Source organism: Tachypleus tridentatus, chromosome 2 (genome assembly GCF_004210375.1).
Source record: "Tachypleus tridentatus isolate NWPU-2018 chromosome 2, ASM421037v1, whole genome shotgun sequence".
NCBI lineage: Eukaryota > Metazoa > Arthropoda > Merostomata > Xiphosura > Limulidae > Tachypleus > Tachypleus tridentatus.
Genome location: NC_134826.1, coordinates 92,664,547 through 92,687,802, shown reverse-complemented (window position 1 = coordinate 92,687,802; position 23,256 = coordinate 92,664,547). Strand labels below are relative to the sequence as shown.

The following is a 23,256-nucleotide window of genomic DNA, read 5'->3' as shown; positions in this document are numbered from 1 at the left end:
GTGAAGAACAGATTTAAATGGTAGCAATAAAATGGAAAATACTGCAAAATGTGTAGCATGTAACATTTTCAAAATAAATCATAATAATAAAAAAAAGGTTAAGTATAAGTACTGTATCATTACAATAATAATCAGAATAATCAAACAAATATGCTAAAAGTGACAAAAGCAAGTTCTGTTTAGTTTCAGGTGATGAATGAAAATGGAGACTTTCCTTTATAAAAAGTTTGTAATCAGTGGTTCTAGAGTCAAGAATTTTAAACTTTTAAGAGTATTAGTTGGTTATTATTCTCACTATAAAATCGGATACAACACTTTGGTGGGTCAGATAGTATACATCTGCTTTTAGCGGTAATTCCCATGTACTTATCGTTATGTATTTGCAGGTGACTCATAATTTTATCAAAGTACACAGATGTACAGCTACCACAAGTGACTCATAAGTGCATAGGAATGACCAAAGTGTCTCAAGATTTAAAAGTTTTTAACAGTGACTTAAATGCAACTTAGTTTTAGGATAATGTCTTGGTTATTTTTTGAAATTTGGATTTGAGTTTGAAACTTTGTGCATGAAAGGAGTGGTAAGAACTAGTGGACACTTCAAGACAGTAGTAACTTCTTGGTACATTCTATTCTATTCTATTTGTTGGTAATGTTTTTGTGATAGAGTATAAAAAAATTATTTTAATTTTGTAATATGAATTTTGGAAATTTGTGACTGAAGACAATGGTAGCCAGAACAGATATATTCTCTGGTTAGTAAAATTTTGAATGAGGTTACATTTGAAGGAATTTTGTATGAAACTGTTCAAAATATTAAGGAATGCATTCTTTTTTACCTGTACATAATTGCATCATATTTAAGTTTTTCACTGTAAAAGATTATAACATTTTGAAATATTTTAGGTTCATATTAAATAAACAAGTGAGAAGCTTCAGTGAGCCCAGTGACTGTATATGATAAAAGCTTACATTTATTATTTTCACACAGTTTCCTTGGGTAACATTTCTTTCCATGGGGCACAGGTTTGTCTTTTCAGAGCTTTTATAACTTGAATTAGCAGTTCCTACCAACCTGTTTTTAAATTTTGTTGCCTAATGTGAGCTGTTATTGATCATTGAATTTGTATTCTTATTTTATCATTGTTGTTCTACATGAATACAAGATGGTTACAATTTAAATATTAAAATTACAATTTTTTTCAAATTTGTATTATTATTTTAATGCATTTAATATTAGAAATCTATATATTTGTTCTTATATTTTTGGCCAACACTGCTATTCAGAAAGTTTAATTGAATACTAAAACTCATGAGCTAGACTGGATGTGATAACAGAAGTCTGTTGAAAATGTTTTTTATATATATACAAAAAATATATTTGTGATTATACTTAAACACCAGGTGTCTGCAAAGCAGTGAAATTAACATAAATATAAAAAATTTACACTACAATAGTGTTTCCAGCTTTTCACTCTACAAATTAGCAGAACCTGAAAATAGATTAGGAGGTATACAACATAAGACTTATCTGTGCATCTGTTAGATAGTCATACTTGGTAAAGGAGTGTTGCTGTAACATTTACTACACAAGTTTCTCTTTATGGGATCTCCATGCCTTTTGTTTTAGGGTAGCTTTACCAACAAAGTAAATAGAACCTTCTATTTAAGTGTAAACCTTGGCACCAGGTTATCACATTAAAATCTGATATTAAACTTTTAAACAACTCTTAATTTTATGATTTGTGCTGGAGTTTATTTCAGTGCAATTATGTAACATTTTGAAAAACTAAAATATTTTAACAGAGAAAACACTTTTAATATGACAGATATTACAAATAAAAAGAATTGCCCATGTCACAATCATTTACAGACAGGTATACATGACCTGTTTATAAAATGCACTTTCTATTCATCTGTGGTCAATCTTTATGTATATATAAATTAGAAGGAATCTGTTTTTAAGTTGAAGTCTGATCAATCCTTGGCATGTTGAAGTCCAGTGTAATGAAATGGATCTTTTCATTGAGTGATGGGATAAAAACTAAGCTTTAATGGTTTTATTTACATTTTTTTATTATACTGTTATGATACAGTTCATGAATATTGTCCTAAACAATTTTTGCACTGGTGTCTCATGACTTATAAATGATTTTAGTATATTTTAAAAATGGTAGTTACTGTAACATATTGTATGCTCTTAGTCTGTATGTTCAAATCATTTGTAACATTTTATGTCATTTGATTTTAGATTAAAACTATACTTGGAGCAGTTTGGAGTAAAATCATGCATTTTGAATGCGGAACTTCCTGTTAGCTCCAGGCATGTATTTTTCATATTGTCATTTCTGGTCTAATTACTGAAAAGAAAAAGAAAAAAGGTTGTAATTGTTTTTAAAGTGGGATACAATGTTTTTTGAATCAAATTAAGAACAAAATAATAAATACTCTAATGACTTTTTTTGTTCTTTTAACTGTTAGTATTTTTGAACTTTTAATATTAGAATAAGATGTGCTTTTTCCTTGAACTATTAAATTCAGATATATAGAATTTACAATGTTATTTATTTTATATAATTATTTCTTTCTTGATAAGTTTCTTCAATATTTTCCACTACTGCAAGAAGCTAGATCTAATTAATGTTTAGTCATATTCATGAAAATGATAAAAACTACAAAATTATTTTGTTTCTTATCAGTTTAAATACTTTTCCACTAGATATTAAAGCACATTGTGTTTGGTATTGTTTCTCACAAAATATTAACTTTATCATTAGTGTCACAAATAGGGTCACTTATTCCATTATACTAATTTTACAAAGCCAGTTTTCAAATGAGTATTAAACTAATTTTGTTTTTGTAGGAGATTTTTTAATTATGATAAATAACATTCTTCAAAAGAAATGTAGTTTATATTAGAAATGATGTATTTGTTTTATCAAATAATTTGAACTTTTTTTTTGAACTGTTTCAAAATAATTTTTTATTATTATGCATTTAACCCTTCACTTCTGTATCTGCCTCTTTCGCACTTGTTGCAACGTTTTACAATGTTACAATTAAAATTTGATTAAACTTCTTTATCAATGTGTATTAATAAAGTTGAGAAGAAAACAGTTTATTTTTCAATTTGTATATTAAACAAGTTTTAACTACATTTGAAAATTAATTATTTTTGTTATGCTTAATCTTCATTTTAGAATGTCGTATGATGTGTTTGAATTTCAGTTTCGTTCTTTCGGAATTTTCTAACATCAGAAACACACTGCAATTGCCAATCAATTACAGACATCGACTATGTAATTATGATACAATCAGTCAAATACCTAAACCTGCTACCTTTTTCATTTGATATATGAATAAATTTGTCAAGTGCACAAGAAACTCTTCCACTCTCACTCTCTTTCTGAATTTTAAGATTGTTTGCTAATCAACTTTTACTACATTGCTGTGATATGTTTACAGCAAATAGAGTAGTTTCTTCTTCACATAAATCTTACAAGTTGCTGCATAGTTTTCTGTATGTGAACTGCTAACAAAAATTGCTTGGTTTATGGTGATCATATTTTGTTGCTTTGAACATTAAAGGAATTTTTCTGACATTTTTTTTTGCCTTAATTACAAAGTTGAGTAAATTGTTGCAGGTCTGGTATAGTCAGGTAGTTAAGGCACTTGACTCATAATCCAAGGGTCGCAGGTTTCAATCCCCATTACACCAAACATGCTCACCCTTTCAGCCATGGGGGCATTATAATGTGACACTCAATTCCACTATTTGTTGGTGAAAGAATAGCCGAAGAGGTGGTGGTGGGTAGTGATGATGAGCTGTCTTCCCTCTAGTCTTACACTGCTAAATTAGGGATGGCTAGAGTAGATAGCCCTCGAGTAGCTTTGCGCGAAATTCAAAACAAACCAAGTCATGAGAGTGTTGGAATATTTTTTATCTTGTATTTTTTCTTTCGAAATGCACATTTGAAAGCTATTTCAATTCTTTTGAGACTCGTTGAAACTTGCAGGAAGACATCTTGGATTTTTATTTTAGTGTAAATGAGTTCAGGTATGCATAAATACTAAGAATCCCTGTTTTTATGGGCATATTTGATTTATTGTTTTATATTTTTTAACACAATCAAGGCAGGTTATCTTAATTGCAGGGTACGATCATACATTCAAAACCATCTCTGTTTTCAGTTCGGTCACTTGATGTGATGTCATGGTTCCTTGATGTGTGGTTGTTGTGGTAGCAAAGACCACGACACTATGAGTGTGAAACGAACCATCATTGTCTCAAATACAATGGCTCTCACCTGTCCTACTTTTGTTCTTGCCCTAAATGGTTGGAAGAGAAAGAGATGCAGCTTTTGAAAATGATTTATAACATTACTTATCACGAGGATTGAAAGTTGCTGTCCACCACTTCATCTTGGACGTATGCTGCTGCACTTCATTCTACTACTACAGTGGATGTGCAGATGGATCTCTGTGCCTCAAAAAGAATCATTCTTGAACCAAATGAAAAGTCTTTTGACTTCCATTGTTAAAAAAGTTAATGAAACAACTTCAACACCCATCTCTGTTCCTTATATATGTTTCAACAAATCTCAAGATCCACTTTTTTAGTTCTGGGTACAGGCATTTCCTCGGATAAATCTTCTTCTTCCACCCCAAGATGCAAAACGATCATTTGTTTACTTCCTCATTCACTGGAATCCTCTTCTAATAGCAAAGACCTGCCCATTTAACCCAGAGCAGGATCCATGGAGGTCGATAGACCTCCCCCAAATAAGGACAGTAAGGAAAAAGATATGGTCATAAACAAAAAGGTTCTTCACCCAATTCACCTACACATAAATAAAAATGGCCACCTTGATACAATGGAACTGTCGAGGTTTACATTCTAATCTGGATGACATTAAAACACTGTTTCGTACCATCCTATAAGTTTTCCTTTCAGGATGCATTTCTGAAACCTGCCAATACAGTCACCTTTTGGTAGTTTTCTTTGTACAGAAGTGACAGGCTGTGTGATAGACAGGTGCATGGACAAGTGGCACTGTTGGTTGATCAGCATGTGCCCACCCTATCTTTGCCACTGAACACACCCTTGGAGGCCATAGCCATCCGTGTTTTGTCGGGTCATACCATTGCTATTTTTTCTCTTCTTGTTGCCTAGAGAGACCTATCATTAATCAGACTTTGCCATCAACTTTTTTAATCTTGGGAGACTTTAATGTACATCACCCCCATCTGGCAAAGTGCTGATATTGATAGGAGGGGTTGCTCCTTAGAGTGTATGCTCTCACAACCTTTCTCTTTTCAACACTGGTTTTTACACTTATTTTCATGCACCTAGTCACTCCTTTACTGCTATTGATCTCTTAGTTTACTCCCCTTCTTTATTCTCCCATTTTCCGTGGATGGTTGACAATAATCCACAAGGAAGTGATCATTTTCCTATAATTTTGAGAGACTGGGCATGGTAGATGCCACCTGACCTGTGTGCTCTAGTGGAAGCTGGATCATGCAAACTGGCCCTCTTTCACTGCTATTGCAAAACCTGATCTTGCTATCAATAGACGACTGTGTGGCAGTAGTAACTAACTGTATTGTACAAGCAGCTGCTCAATGTATTCCTAAAACCTCGACCCGTTTTCCATGATATTTTCTTCCATGGTGGAATCCTGCCTACCACATGGCACAGAAGGCTCCAAATCGAGCCTGGGATACTTTTTGCATATATCCCACTCTCTCGAACCACATCTCTATCCAGGAAGCCTACGCACATGCTCGGTGAGTAAGACATCCAAGCCAGAAGGAATCTTGGAATAAGTTCAAAACTAGCATATCTTTTACCACCAGTTCCAAAGTTATATGGGACAAGATTTGAAAGGTCAGTGGGCAATATAATTCTGTCCCCCTCTCAATCTTGCTCTCTGATGGCCAGGAAGTAACTGATGACCGGAGCATCGCCGATACTAGGTGAAAACTATTGCCAGGTATCTAGCACTTCTGCTTGTTCTTCCACATTCATGGCCATCAGAACTCTGGCAGAGTGTTCACTTCTTTTCTTTCAAGCGGATTGTCTCTATGACTATAATCTTCCCTTTACACTGGTGGAATTCAAACTGGCTCTTCATCGGTCTGGCAGTACATCATTTGGACCTCATGATATACACTATGACATGCTTGCGCCATCTATCTCCTGCTTCTCTTGTTATCCTTCTGGTTGTTTTTAACCAGATCTGGCAGGAGAATGTTTTTCCTGATGCCTGGTACCAGGCTATTGTCCTACCTTATTCTAAGCCTTTGAAGGATCCCAAGATTTCTTCAAACTACAATCCAATTGCTTTGACCAGCTGTCTCTGTAAGACCTTAGAGAGGATGGTTAATGCTCGTCTTCTTTGGTTTGGTTCGAGGAACCAAACAACCTCCTGTCATCCACCCAGTGTGGGTTACAAAGACGGTGCTTCACCGTAGACCACCTGATTTGGCTTGAAATGTCACTTGGAGAAGCTTTTCTCAAAAGACATCTTGTATCAGTATTCTTTGACATTGAAAAGGCTTATGATACAACATGGAGGTATGGCATTTTGCAAGACCTCCATAAATATGGGTAATGTGGCCATTGCTTACTTTTATTAAAAATAATTTAATGGACACAAGATTCCAAGTTCTTGTGGGTTTGACACTTTCTCGTTCTTTTATACAGGAACTGGGAGTCCCTCAGGAGTGTTTTGAGTGTCACACTTTTCAGTATAAAGATTAATGTTATCACTGAAAAACTCCCTCTTACTGTTGCAAATGGGCTCTAAATCAACGACTTTCACATCTCATGTCAGTCATTGAACATGAGGTACATTGAACAGCAGCTACAGACTGCTCTCAATCATTTATTGAAGTGGACCACGGCAAATGTCTAACTTTTCTCTCTCTCTCTCTAAAACCATTTGCATGCACTTTTGCCACCAACGGGGTATTCACCCTGATCCTGAACTCTGTATTGATGAAGTTGTGCTACCTGTGGTCCTTGAGACAAAGTCCTTGGGGCTTGTCTTTGACCGTAAGCTGACCTTTATACCATACATCAAGCAGCTATGAGTAATGAACAGTGAAAAGTAATGAGTAATGTTTTGTGCTAAAGATATATCATGCTCTTACTTGATCAAAACTCAACAATGGATCACTGGCCTATGCCTCTGTCAGGGCCTCGGCCTTAAAGATGCTGGACCCCTATTTATCGTGAAGGACTTCTGCTCTGCAATGGGGCTTTCTGCACTTTCCTAATTCAGTTTCATGAACCTTTTTTCCATCTCTGCCTTTTGCACCTGTCTTTACTATATGCTACAAATTTTTTCCTTGTCAAAGCATCCTACTTGGGGGTTGTGTTTTCCTTCCTTGGTGTACTATACTTTTTAAGAACAGACGATCTGCCATTGCTCTTTTTTGCCTTCATATCTAGACACAGTTGGATGAGTTGACATTGCTGTATCCACTGATTAGCCCATCCCACCATGGCTTCTTACCATCCTCAAATTTGACCTATCTTTAAGTCATCTGAGAAAAGCAGACACTCCATGATTGGAAGCATTGTCTATTATTTGCTGAATATCTTTCGAACCATCCTTCCATTCCTATTTATACAGATTGTTTGAAATCTAGTGACTGTGTGGGCTCTGCCATGGTTTGTTGTGGTTCAGCGGTTGTGCGCAGAATCCCCTCTACAGCTTCTGTGTTCACTACTGAACTGTACGCCATTTCTCTTGCCTTGGATCACATAGAAGCTAAGCAGTACTCAAACTGCACTATTTATACTGACTCGCTTAGTTCTCTACTGGCCCTGGAATTGATTCATGTTAATTCTCACTGATATTTAAAACCGACTGGCCCATTTCTTTTTAACATTTACTTCTATCCTGCTTTTCTGGATACCAGGCCACGTTGGTATTCGCGGGAATGAACTTGCAGACACGGCAGCTAAATCTATCTTCTCTGGCACTATTACCATTGTGGTTGTTCCATACATGGACTATGGTCCTATATTTTAGGCTTGGCTCCATACCAATTGGAAGTAAACTTTGTGAGCAATGGGAAAAGAAGCTTTTCCAAATAAAACCCTTTGGACTTTGGCTGTCTTGCTTTCTTAAGGATCAGAAAAAGGAATTTGCTCTAACTATACTACACATTGGTCAGTTTTTAACTCATCGTTTTCTTTTATCTGAAACTGATGCACCAATGTATTGTCTGCATAACACTCAGGTCACAATAAGCCAAATTTTACTTTCTTGCCATCATTATAAATCTCAATGACAGTACCATTTTAAACATGTTCTCTCCCAAGGTTTGTCCATAATGTTAGACAGTATTGTTGGTGATGATGACACTGTCCACCATGGAAAGTTTTTAGTTTTTTAAAGGCCATTAATATTTTAATGCCATTTTAGTTTTGTAATGCAATTCCCTTTTAAGAATCACAGTCTATCTAGTTCAATTTGAAATTATAAAATGGACATAACATTAAATATCTTAAAACCAAGACTGGAAAGACCAACTTCAGATGACTGATGGTGGTTTTTGTACTTACCTGTTAGTTTTGCTGACGAGCTATGATATTTAAAGTTATGCTAAAGAAAGTCCTTTACAAATTGTATTACTGTAGTTTTTCTCTTAACATTGTAGACTAAATGCAAACATTGGTTTTATGCTATTTATGTTTTTTTTAAACTTTGTTTTGTTTTACCTTAATTTCCCTTTATGAATTTTACTAAATTTACTTTAATTTTAACTTTTTACTGGATGTTTGGTGCATATAGCCTAGCTACTTTGTGTCATAAAACACCGAATCAACCAACCAACCATATTCATCTCATATCCCAGATACCAATATTGAAGTTTCTATTTATGTAACTTTTTGTTGGTGAGCAAAGAGTAAGTCTTATTCTTGAGCATCTTTGATGGAATCCATCAACCCAGAAATTCTCTTATCTTGTAAATGGCAGAGAAAACTGAATTAAAATTACCAGTTTAGGTTTAATACATCCAAACAATATAAATTTTACAGTTTATTTTTTTTTTGTGATGAATATTAAGTTTTTGGAATTCCAGGTGTATTTGATTAGTTTTAAAAGAAAAATGTCACACTTTTTATCTTGATAATGATTTATAATTAAGTTTTCTTAATGTATGTTTTATTCTTAACATTGAAAAACTGTAATGTTGTGGTAAAAACAAATACTTTTTGAAATGTATCAATATTTTATGAAGTCTTTTTTTCATTTTTATTTGTTTTGAGCTGGAGCTCTCTGGCTTTTGAAGCTCAGTTTTTCATTTTTCCAACTAAATGAGTAGCAAAAAGTACCATGAAAGATGTCTTAACCTTTTTATTATGAAATTAATTTTCAGGCTGACTTACCAAAAGATTTTTCAATTATCCACCAACAATGAAAGTACAAATTTGACCCTTTGTTGTTTTTAGTATTGAAATAAATCATTATTTTTCATTATCCAATACAGTTTTCAAGGAGTATTAGTAATATATAGAAAATAAAGTTTTAAACAGTTGAGGAAAATAACAAGATAAATGTTCTTCAGTAAATGGTATAAATATGGGCAAAACCAAGTCAATAAGAGGGTAAAACAGTTACAAAATGAGATTATTTGGATAACAGCATCTAAGATATAAATAGGCTATCTATGCAGATTCATACTCTATATGTTGATCCAGAATGGGCAGTTTTATGGTAAGGCACGTAAACATCCAGGTTTCGTGGCATAGAATACAAATGGCAGCACACACACACATTTGATTGTTTCAAGTACAGAACAATGTTTCCACATGTCACAGTAGAGGGTAGCCATGGAGTAGATCCAGATTTTCCAGTCAGAGGGTATAAGTGTTTGTAGATATTTCCAAGCTATGCAGTGAAAAGGTCAAACAAATAAGGAATGAAGCTTCAGAATGTTTTACATAACTTAATTTTTCTCTTTTATGTTTAGAATTGTTTGATGCAAAATAATACATATGTATCTCTCATTTTTATTAAGATTTAAAATAACATTGAATTTTCCTAACCATAGCATTATTCATCTTTTAAATTTTTGTGTATCACTTTTTGGCAATACCTCCACAGTTGTTTGAAGCTTCTGACACCATTTTAGTATTATATGTATATTTACCACATGTTTGGAAAATCTCTCTAATTGGTAGACTATTAACAGAATATGAATGCATAAGTCTGTTGTATACAGAAAATCAGTAGGTACATGTGTATTTGTACATGGGCTATGTTTGTGAATTGGCATTGTCAGTCTAATATAGACTGACAATTTCTCCCTCTACAAAAGGTTGTGACTTGTACAATTTGACTCTTTGTGCAAATATGGTAAAGTATTATTGAATTTTTTATTTTTAAACTAATAAACTAATCATTGTATTTGGTTACCACGATAAGGTATTTGATTTTGAAATGAAGTAAAATACATATTTTATGAAAGTGAAAATGATAAAAACTTTCATATACATTCACTGATTAATATCTTGTAAAACATATGAAAGTTAATACAACTAGAATTTAGTTTTTGTATTTTTAGTCATTATTTCACTTTTACATGCATTTCTACCCTGAAACTCAAATTGTTTAAGTTTTTTTTGTTTACTTGTGGTTGCAATAGTCTCATAGTTTAACTATGAATATTTCCAGATGTCATATTGTTGCTCAGTTTAATGAAGGGTTTTATGACATTATTATTGCCTCTGATGAAAAACCAGGTGAAGGAACATCTCCAAAGAATATGAATTGCAAGCTAAAAAGGTATGTGATAACAGTAATGTTTTCTTTGTGTGTTTTTTATATTTTGCTTTAGTTAAATGTTCTTTTCAATATTCTATATGCAAGTTACAGATATAACAATATAGGTATTGGATAAGTCAAATACAAACATAATTTTTACAATATCTTCGTAATTGTCTTTTGTTTTGTTAGAAATTACATCCATTTTTGGTTTGGTATTGTTTTATTCAACGAACTAAAATTCTTTTTGAATTTAAGTACATGTAGGCAATATAAAAAATTTCGAGCAAATTTTTGTGTTTTAATACAGTTTGAATGAGTCGGGAATAAACATTCTCAAAATCGCAGCTGCTAGAGAAGTAGTGCTAACTATGTGAGTACAGTGATTCAGACCCAGAATTTGCAGATTACATCAAAATTTTTTCCTAATTTTGAATATCAAACAAAATATAGTGATAACTAGTTTTGTATTTCCAAGCATTCTAAACAGGCTGTTCACTGTCAAATATATTATGATTTTTGCTTTTGGTCAGTCTATAGTTTAATTCTTATGCTGCATTTTGTGACTAAAGTCACCTAAAAATTTTCTTCCCCTTTAATTGAAGTTTGTAAGTTGACAAAAGTCCACAAAGAAGGAGAAATTTGTCCTTTTACTATGTAACAGTTGCTAAACATAAAGCATCTCACATGATACTGGACAAATTTCTCTTTCTTTGTGGACTTTTATTGACTTGTACACATAAAGCAAAGAAAAACTTTAAGCTACTTTAGTTGCAAAATGCAGCAACAGGGTTAAAAAGTAGATTTTATTCTTTTTTTCATACTTTATGGGATTAGGTTTCAAGAAGGTACCACCTATAATGGTACCTGTTAATTTTCTGTATCTATAATTTATGGATTTCCTCCATGTACAAATGCAGAAGCCTTTTCTTGAATTACTCTCATGGTATGAACAGTGATTTGAATAAAATTCTAAGCATCAATGACACTATGCAAGACCTATCATCAGCTTACCCAGATTCTTCATTCTTTTACTTCTCATTTGAGATTTTGTACTTAATCTCTATTTTATCATCATAAACCAGGGTTTTTTGTTGACTACTACAATTAATCTTTTACCAATATCATAATTTTGAACACTCTTTAGACCTTACTGATGTAGTCTGTGTCCAAGATTGAGTTGCATTCCATTAATTTCCTAACTATTTAAGTTTTTCACCTTCAGTGATGAAGACAAAACCCATTTGTAGAGAAAAATTATTGTAAAAACAGCTAGTTTGGATTGAGAAAATTTTTTATGCAGAGGAGCGAACAGCGTTTTGACTGTCTTCAGTCATCGTCAGATTCACAAAGAAAGAAAGGTAACTGACCTATAGCTGACCACATGTTTAAAGGGGGTTGTGTAATTGAGTGTAGGAATGTAGAAGGCGTGCTTAGATGTTTGATTATATTTATTAATATAGATATAAAGGTGTTCCTTTGTATTGGTTTATTTTGGGCTTCAGTTGTTGTATAAGTAAGGCTTCTTTAATTTTGTGTTTGTTTTTGTTTCTTTCTTTATTTAGTATTTGGGTGTTTTTATGGTTGTGTTGTGTTTATTTAAATTGCAGTGTTCGAAAACGTGTGAAGGTGACTTTTTGTGTTCTCTGAATCTGGTTTCCATTTTTCTACTTGTTTCTCCAATATAGAAGTTGTGGCAGTTAACACATTGTATTTTATAAATAATGTTGGTGTGGTGTTTGTCAGTGTAGTTTTTACATAGTATAGACCTCAGTTTTGTGCCTGGTTTTTGAATAAATTTGGTATTAACTGGAATGGCATATTTTATTACTAGTTTTTGCCAAATGTTGGTTATTTTTCTGCTGATGTATGTAATATATGGTATGCAGCAGTATATGGTTTGGTCATTTTTTATTTCATGGGATATATTTACTTTTGTCTAAGTGTGTGCGTATAATGTTTTCTAATGTTTGTGGAGGAAACTTATTGATGTTGATGAAGTATTTCTTATTTTGTCTAATTCATTGTTAATTTCATCTGGTGATCATAGTTTTATGGCTGTGTTTATTTGGTTTCTTAGTATGTTGAGTTTTTGTTTTGTTTCATGTGCTGAGTCCCAAGGAATGTATAGTCTATTATGGGTGATTTTTCAGTGGATTTCTGTTTTAAATTGTGTATTGGTTCTTGTAAGTTTGAGGTTAAGAAATGATATTTGATTGCTTTCTTCCTGTTCACATGTGAAGTTAATGTTGGGATGTATAGAGTTAATGTGATTTGAAAAAATTAAGTGTGTGTTCTGTAGATGTGAATCCCGCAATTGTGTCGTCTACATATCTGTACCAGTGTAGTGATGGATGTAATGTTGTGTTAATTGCTTGTGTTTCAACTTGTGTCATAAAAATATTAGCTGGAACTGGTGACACTGGGTTGCCCATGCTTAGGCCATTTGTTTGTATATAGTTGTGGTTGTTGAACATGAAATTTGTCTTCATCTTGGTGAATTCTATGAGGGTTGCTAATTGGTTGCTGGGAATGTGTATAGATAGGTAAGGGTCTTGTGTTTAGCAACTCAGTTTCTTTAGTTTTTTGTTGTGGCAGATCTTTTTGTCCCTGTCATTCCTAGTGTTGATACATCTACTTAACAAAGGACTCAACTTTGCAATACCACCTAGGTACATTCCAACCATAGAAATTAAAACATGTTCAGAAGACCTAGCCAGGAGACTTGTGATACTTTCCACAGAAAACAAAAGCAAGAAAACAACCAACAGAAAGAAGACAACTTCAACAATTCTTATTGACATCCATCAGCAAACTTCCCAGAAAAAATTAAAAATTAATATTTTCCAGAAACTCCTAAAAACATCTTAAACGATTTTTCAAAGAATTTTCTCACAAAACCATCAACATAATTTCACAAAACAGAAAGCTAAACAACAATCTTACAAAAAGAGACATTTAATTCCATTTAAAACCTAAAACAAGACAAAAATATAAAAATTCTAAAAGCAGATAAAGGTGATGCTATAGTTATAATGAAAATGAATGAATACATCCAAAAAATGAAGAACATCCTATCAGACACGAACAAATTTAAACCAATACACACAAATCTAATGAAGACACACGAAACGCAACTAAATGAAATACTACTAAAAATGAAAAAAGCCAACACAATTTCACAAACACTTTATTCCTACCTACGTAAAACCGACTCATTCGCACCACAAATATACAGCATCCCCAAACCTCATAAATCAGATTGTCCATTACGACCAATAATGTCCACATATGAATTGTTTAATTACAATCTTGGTAAATACATAGCATGGGCATTCTGCAAATATGTAACATCAGCCAGCTCATTCATCAAAGACTCTTAATTTCAAGTCTAATCTTAATCAACTTAATCATAAAGCCTTAATGGCTAGTTTTGATGTTATATCCCTCTTTACAGAAGTTCCAACCACTGAAGCCTGCAAGATAGATTTACAACTCCATATCTGAGACCCTAACCCAACTATAGACATTCCCAGCAACCAATTAGCAACCCTCATAGAATTCACCACGATGAAGACAAACTTCATGTTCAACAACCACAACTATATACAAACAAATGGCCTAAGCATGGGCAACCCAGTATCACCAGTTCTAGCCAATATTTTTATGACACAAGTTGAAACAAGCAATTAACACAGCATTACATCCACCACTATACTTGTACAGATATGTAGGTGACACGATTGCGGGATTCACATCTACAGAACACACACTTAATTTTTTCAATCACATTAATGCTATACATCCCAACATCAACTTCACATGTGAACAAGAAGGAAGCAATCAAATATCATTTCTTAACCTCAAAATTACAAGAACCAACACACAATTTAAAACAGAAATTCACCAAAAAATAACCATTACTGGATTATACATTCCTTGGGACTCAGCACATGAAACAAAACAAAAACTCAACATACTAAGAAACCAAAGAAACACAGCCATAAAACTATGGTCACCAGATAAAATTAATGACCAATTAGACAAAATAAAACAATACTTCATCAACATCAATAAGTTTCCTCCACAAACCTTAGAAAACATTATACGCACACACCTAGACGAAAAGCAAAATCAACCAACAAAAGTAAATATATCTCACGAAATAAAAAATGACCAAACCATATACTGCTGCATACCATATATTCCTCACATCAGCAGAAAAATAACCAACACTTGACAAAAACTAGTAACAAAATATGACATTCCAGTTAATACCAAATTTATTCAAAAACCAGGCACAAAACAAAGGTCTATATTGTGTAAAAACTACTGACAAACACCACACCAACATTATTTATAAAATACAATGTGATAACTGCCACGACTTCTATACTGGGGAAACAAGTAGAAAAATGGAAACCAGATTTAAAAAACACAAGTCACCTTCACACGTTTTTGAACACTGCATAACCATAGAAAACACCCAAATACTAAATAAACATAAACAAATGCAAAATTAAAGAAGCCTTACTTGTACAACAATCCAGCCAAAAATAAACCAATACAAAGGAACACCTTTACACCTATATTAATAAATATAATCAAACATCTTAGCACACCCTCTACATTCCTTCAATCAATTACACAACCCCCTTCAAACATGTGGTCAGCTATCAATCAGTTACCTCTTTCTTTCTTTGTGAACACAGAAGAAGGTGAAAACGTTGTTTGCTGCACTGGATAAAAAATTTTCTCAACCCAAATCAGCTGTTTTCACATGTATAGTTTTCACCATCAGTTTTTTGTTTCTCACCCATTAGAGAGGTCTGTGTATTTTGACCCATTTTCAGTTTCATTTGATTTGTCTCATGTTTGGACTTTTTTCCAAGTAATTTTAGCTATTAGCTTCTCTTTGTTAATTATGTTTGTCTGGATCAGAATTTCACTTGCACTTTTCTATAGCCGTGTTTTTCAATGATGTAGTTTCTCTTCTGTAACACCTTTACGTGTTGTGATTTGCTATAAGGTTTTCTCCTTGCTGTTCATCTTTAAATTGTCCAGCCATACTGCTACATTATGGAGAAGAGAAATATACCAAAATAAACTAAGTTTGTTGAATTTTGTCTTAATTCTGGTGGTCACTTGTTTTGAAACAACCAGCAAGTAATTTGTCTTTTGCCTTTTTTTTTTTCATCTGTTTCTCATAAAGTGCTACATATTTCTTCTTTGATTGCAAATTCTATTTTTCTATTCTTCTGTTTTGAAATCATTTGTACTCTAGGTTGAGAAAAGATCAAGAATATGGAGTTTCTCGTGGAATTGACTTCCAGTTCGTCTCTAATGTAATTAATTTTGACTTTCCTCCAAATGTAGATGCTTATATTCACAGAGTGGGCAGGTTAGTAAATTAAAAGTTCTCCAACTTTATTTAATATGAATTTAAAGGTTTTTTTCTTTTATTTTTTTTTAAGATTTGGTGAATATCATTTGTTGTGTGCAGAAAAATTTATTACTGCATTTTTTTTTTGTATACAGCAACAGTTTTTCATTTGTTTGGTTTTATCATAAGAATATTATGTAGACTAATTTAAACCCACATTTGAAAAGAATCATCTTTTGGAAGTACTGCATTGCTGTTATCAATCCAATAACTATAAAAGAAACTGGAGACTTCCAATATGACCATGCCTCCTTTCACTGAAAGCTACCTAATCTTCTTTTTGTGCTCTAAGTATTGCTAAATAAAATTTCGTGCTTCTTGCATCAGTCTATGTACACTTCCAATTTCACACCACTATCAAAAATGTACGTATCATGCAACTACATTCCACAGATAGTCTTGCACCATATATAAAGGTGCATCTAACTCAATCTTTTATTTTTGCTCAATCCTCACTTTCTTGATTGGCACAGCTTTGTTTAGACTTTGTTTAGCAAATTTTTTGTCAACAGTTTTCTTTTCTGTTTCATTCAATTATTTCAGTAATATTTCTTTTGCATTTGTTTGTTACCATATTATATGAGAATTTTGTGTGAATTTGCACTTTAGTGTATTAGTTACAGTAGTTCCTGCTACTGGTATGACTTCCTAGGAATTGGTTTTGATTTTATTTGCAGAAGAGGTACAGTCCTTAATTCACAGAGACCTATGCTCATATATTGGCTGGTGATTTCTTTTTCTTTTCAACTTATGTGGGCTTCCTGGAAAGCTCTATTCCCATGGGTTTTTTAGCTCATATCTTTTCCCTTCAGTGGACACTCATCAGTCAATTTTTACTTGGATTCCCTGGACCAATCTTTTACCCTTCCTGGACTAGATTGCAGTAGGAATTCCACTTATTTCACTTTGTCCATATTTACATCTGTTCACAGAATAATCTACATGGTTAATGTGCTTACATCTTGGGATATTTCTAATCTCTGCTTGGTTGAGGAGTTCTCTTCATATCATTCTTGAACTTGTGCTTGTTTGTCAGCTATGTCTCATTTCATTTTTCTCCTGTGGAGGAGGGTGGTTATCTAAACTAACTAAACTAACGTGGCAGGGGTTCAGTTTAGAGAGAGAGAAATCAGAAGAGTTCTCTCTCCAACCGGGGTGTTCAGGAACGTTGTGGTTCCTCTTCGTCCCCTTTCGTGGATTGTTATTAAGATTAAGTGGTAGTTTGTTTTTTTTATTATTATTTTATTTAATAAATTAATTATTGTTATTATTCTTGACTTTTGGGTGGAGGATGTCTCTCTAAATGTTGTTTTTGGTGGAGGCAAAGGCAGCAGGGGAAAGAAAGGCCGGGACCTGTCCTGAAAGGAAGACGTTGGGCAGATGTGAACATGAATATAATTCATTCAAATTCAGATCAAATCAAACGGCACGAGTTGATACACATAAGGGTGGTTATGATACACAGTGGTCACTTTTATAATGAAGCGAGTGGGTACCAAACCCAGATGCTTGTGCTTTGAGACTCTGAGTTTCTTTTACTGGTCCCACAGTTACTAGATGTTGGTGTTAGCTTGCCATATTCCTAGCACCTTTTAACACTCCTACAAAAAGTGGGGCCTAATAGGCCCCAGAGCAACTTGAAAGGTTATTAATATTAGGCTAATAATTTTGTATTTAAATGAAATTGCCATTTAAATCCATTAATGAATGGATTAATGAGATTCCCACTGTCCCTATCTACTATCTAGCGAAACCACAGCCAGGGGAACAGGCTTGGAGAAATCAGGACTAGAAACGTCTTTTCGTAGGAGTGTTAATCTAGTTGTGAATCATTTATCATGATCTACCAAGAATCTCCCTATTGAGTGGTCCCTTGATCAACAGGACTTGTGGTGGGTGACTTCTCTGATAGGAACACCTCACATTGCTGGAATCCTGAACTTCCTTCCTTTTGGTCTCATGGGAATGAACACAGTCAAGATTCAAGGAGGTATTACATCTATTTTTACCTTCCTATTTGACTCCTTTCCAGGCTCCCTAATCCAAATCGCTACATTTCTAGTTCTGCTTGAGACCCTGTACTGACTTACACAACCATGGATTCCTCTTTACTTTTGCAACCTTCCTTTACCTTTGCCTCTGTTCCATCAACCTCAATCGGACGTTAATCTGGTCATCATCACACTCAGTTTTTATAGATAGATTTTTCTCAGGTCCATTGACTCAGTTCAGGGACTGACTTCATGTTGCATCTTTTCTTTCCCAATCCAACAGATCTTCTTTCGTGTCTATTTACCAATGGCAATGGTCTGCCTTCTTTCGGTTTGTTAGATGTGGGGTGTGTTCTTCCCACCCTTCCATCCCTCATTTTCCCCAATTCTTCACCTGGTTGTTCAACAAAGGCTTGTCCACTTAACTATGTCTAACTAAGGAGTGGCCTTATTAAATGTCTTCCATTTGAAGTTTCTTAAAATTTGTTTTCCTTTGTTATTTCCTCAGATGGAGATCTGAGTCATGTATCTTCAGTGTTTCTTTAATTTTTGTGACTATGTAGTCCTTTATGCCCTTTCCCATACTCTTTGCATCTTTATGAACATAATCTGTATACTATACCTCCTTCAAGAATTATTTACTTCTCCTCACTTGTGGATTTGATAGATCAGAAATTTATACCATTAACAGATCAGCTTATTTGTCTGGATTGCTCTTTACTGTGTTATGTGGCACATACTGCTTCTTTTAAAGTTCATGTTTCTGACATTTTTCTCTTAAATGTTTCTCATGATTAATCCCATGCCACATTAACTGGTTGGTTTGTCAACTAATCAGCCTGACAAATTCTGAAGGGGAGGAAGGCAAAAGTGGTTTCCTTCCCATCATTTCATCTGCATGTTTATTACCAGATAGACAGTTTTAGGTTAGAGCACAGACCAGCCCATGTGGAATCCTCCTTCCATACATGTTTTGGGATAACATTATGATTTTATGGTTGTGGTCAGTAAAGATTCCTTACTTCTCATTAATTATGAGTGCAGGTGGTTCCTTCCTTCCTCCTATAACTGATTTTGAGTGATTTCATCTGTTTTGTAATACAATCAATAGAATGTACGTGTACTGTTTCTACGGTTCAGCAAATATTTTGTATTCTCCTTGTAATTGTAGATGTAGGATGTCTCTTCCCTACACTTACAGGCAGATGAGTTGAGGTTTCTGCTCGTAATTCCAGTTAGATATTGTTCTTTTCTTTAAGAAATGCCATGACCGTGTAATGTTAAGTTCAGTATTTTGTACATCTTTCTCTTTTGGTGGTTTTCGTGAGTTTCTGTCGTTTGGGATGTTTGCTAACCTTCTCCTTTGTAATTTTGGTTGCTTGACATATAATACTGTTTACTTGTGGTTGGAGTTCCTGTATATATGTAACATGGTCCACATACATTAGCCACAACGTTTGTTTCTTTATTTTCACTTTTGTCATATTGATCTTCATTTTCCTTCCATTGGTATGGATTCCTGCATGTGGTGGGGTGACCTCCCAGAGGAAGGTTCTGTTCTTTTGGTTTACCTCCTGGGATCTAAACATCCACACAAGTATTTGCCATGCGTGGTGACCCATAAAGGGGAGGAGAGGATCCTGGTGGCTGTGGGGTCCAATCTTAACACACCACTTTAGCCTTGAATTCCTGTAGATGGGTGGCCCCCCTTGGGTCAGTCGGCTGGTCAACTCAGGCTAGGGTCAACTAAGTACCAGTGTTGGATGTTCTCAACAGGTGTTGTGGACATTGTATTTGATGCTGGTGTTTGGGTGTAGTGTTCATGAAACCCTGGAGTTGCTGCAGTTTCCTTGCTTGACACTGTAGTGTGTCCCCTATGGTGAGTGGGATCAGTGGGCACTGAAATATTCGTTTTTTTATTATGGATCCTCCAAATAAAAACATAAATAAAGTAGTGAAGAACAGTCCATAGGTAAACAACCACATTTTGAAGATTCTGAGCAGTAATCTTCAACATCTGTAACACCTCGTTTTCTTATACTCGATTCTCTTTCAGACAAACTTTTAAGGCATATGTCTTCCTTTTTTGTTTAGAGGGACTTGCTGGCTCTCTACAGTCAGTAAGGAAGCTTCAATCTGGTGACATGGAAACGTACATATTTCAACAATGAACTCCTCTTGTGTTTAAAGGCAATTGGGGATATGTCTATTGAGATTACACCTTGTGTTACTTTGAATTAATCATGAAGAGTTATTGTTGAGAGGTATTTGAAGAACATCCCAAAGTCTGAGATTCTCGCTGGTTTCTCCACAAAGGAGTTTCTACAGTGAGACGTATTTCCACTCGCAAAGATGGAATTATGTTGCCAACAAATGTCCTCATTCTGACATTTACATCACAATGTCCACCTGTCACTATCACTTAATTGCAGGTTACAGCCATACATTCCAAACCCTCTCCGATGTTTTTAGTGTCAGCAGTTTGGTAACTCAAAGACGTCATGATGCCTATGAGTGTGAAATGGACCCTCATTGTGTCAATTACAATGGCTTGAGCCCCCCAAAAATGAGCCGAACCCCCTGAGCTCCCCTAATATTGTAACCTACATATATTCATAAAATATGGAAAACACTATCGTCGTTCTTGCTTAACAATTAACATCAAAGAGACTTAGATCTGTAGAACGCAATGTCTTCATTGAGACGGAAGTATGTGTCATGCTATGTCCCATAGCAACGTACTGAATGCACTGAAACTCGTGCACTGTATTGCTGCTCCCTGTGTAATGCCATTCTATCTTGAGCTTTGACGAAGATTAGATAACCATTCAAGTTACAACAGATCATCAGGGATTTTACTTGATAAACCAAAGGTTTCACAGGTTTAATTTCATTTATCGTTTATTGAAAAGCATGCATGTATAAGTGTATTGTGTATAGGTCAAAACTATGAAGCATTTAGCCTGTGTTGTGTTCTCTGTGAACATGGAAACTCATGGAAGAGTCTGCTGAGGATATATGTAAGAAAGTAGGAATATGCACTGAGATGATGCATCAAAGTGGACAGCGATCTGTCTACAGACACCTGGACGAATTCATAATTGCGTCTAGTGCTGGCCAAAGAGATGAACCAACACCAGATGCCAGGAGACACACCTTCTATGCTATCATAGACGAGATCCTTAATGAGCTGAATAGAAGATTCTCCTCTGCCTGCAGTGTTCTAATGGGTGCAACTGCATTGAACCCCAAACACTCCACATTTCTGGACAAGCAAGCACTCTTAGGAATGGCAGCAAACTATGGTGTGGCAGAGGATGACCTCTCAGTGGAGGCCCACCAGATGAACTGGCTAACTGCCAGGAAAAAAGACAAGGGGCAGGAAGTATCCACACCATTGGAGCTTGCAACCATGCTGGAGCCATACAAGGATGCCTTTGTGGATCTCCACAAACTTGTATGCATCGCTGTGACCCTGCCTGTCACTTCAGCTGCCTGTGAGAGAAGTTTCTCAAGACATACTTGCACAACAGCAGTGGTAACAACTGCACCAGCAACCTTGCTGTCATATCAGTAAACTCCAGGAGGGCAAAACAACTCTATTGATACTGTTAGACACATTTGCTGCCAATCATCAGAACAGGTGCATTGTTTTGCGGTAATATTGACTATAAACACAACATGATGAAAGATAGTTAGCCTGATAGTGACCTTACTTTTCTGCTATGTCTTTGTTATATTTCTTTTGATTTGTTGCTTTACTCTTAATGGTATATTAAATGTTCAATCTAAGCTAATCTTGATTTTCTTTATTATGTATTACCTTGGGTGGAATTTAGGTGAGCTTCCTCTTTTACATATACACATATTTTCATAAACAGATTATTTCTAATTTGTAATAATGAATTATTAATCAGAGTACAAGTTTCCACTGAAAACTGCATTGAAAACACAGCTCAAAATAGCACAGCTTTCTGAAATGTACCTTGGTATTTACATTATTATAATTTACCATCTATACTTCATATTCATGGCATTTTGGGAAGCCCCTCCACAGTTTACCTCAGACCCCCAACTAAAATATCCTGGCACTGCCACTGGACAGGAGGTTCTAAGTTTGTGTGGGTTTGACATTTTCCCATTCTTTTCTTGAGGAACTTGGAGTCCCTCAGGGCCATGTTTTGAGTGTCACACTTTTCAGTATAAAGATTAATGCCATCACTGAACAACTTCCTCTTATTCTTGCAAATGGGCTCTATGTCGACGATTTTCATATCTCATGTCAGTCGTTGAACATGAGGTATATTGAGTGGCAGCTACAAACTGCCCTCAATTGTTTACTGAGGTGGACAACAGCAAACAGCTTTAATTTCCTCTATCTAAAACCGTTTTCATACACTTTTGCTGCCAACAGGGTATTCACCCTGATCCTGAACTCTGTATTGGTGAAGGCCTGTGGTCCCTGAGACAAAGTTCTTGGGGCTTGTCTTTGACCGTAAGTTGAAAATTATACCACATATCAAGCATCTATGGGTCAAATGTACAAGAACACTGAACATCCACCATTTGGGGAGGAGATCGATGTTCTATGCTAAAGATGTATCATGCTCTTATTCGACTGAAACTCAACTATGATCACTAGTCAATGTTTCTGCCAGGACATCAGCATTAAAGATGCTAGACCCCATTCATCATCAAGGACTTTGGCTGTGCAGTGGGACTTTCCACACTTCCCCAGATCAGAGCTTATACATAGTCTCATTAACCTTCCAAGCACCTAACCATTTGCAACTGTCTCTACTATATGCTTTGAAACTTTGTTCCTTTCCAAAGCATCCCATGTGGGGTTGTGTTTTCCTTCCTTGGTGGGCCATACTTTTTCAGAACAGACAATCTGCCATTGCTCCTTTTGGCCTTTGTATCCAGGTGCAGTTGGATGAATTGGGTCTGTCCTTGAATAACATTGCTGTATCCACTGGTTAGCCCATCCCACCATGACTTCTTATGGCCCCCCAATGTGACCTATCTTTAAGTC

General features: G+C 34.9%; 1 protein-coding gene across 3 annotated transcripts in view; it reads left to right on the top strand.

Moving 5' to 3' along the window:
• The window catches only part of Ddx56 (putative ATP-dependent RNA helicase DDX56), a 98,534-nt gene that overhangs the window by 40,912 nt on the left and 34,366 nt on the right, over positions 1–23,256 (top strand). For 2 of the 3 annotated variants that reach the window (XM_076489464.1, XM_076489463.1), the window contains exons 8-10: positions 2,252–2,323; positions 10,698–10,808; positions 16,072–16,188. In XM_076489464.1, coding sequence (XP_076345579.1) covers positions 2,252–2,323; positions 10,698–10,808; positions 16,072–16,188 — 300 coding nt within the window. The remainder of the gene's footprint in view (positions 1–2,251; positions 2,324–10,697; positions 10,809–16,071; positions 16,189–23,256) is intronic. The other variant, XM_076489465.1, reaches the window with a different exon arrangement.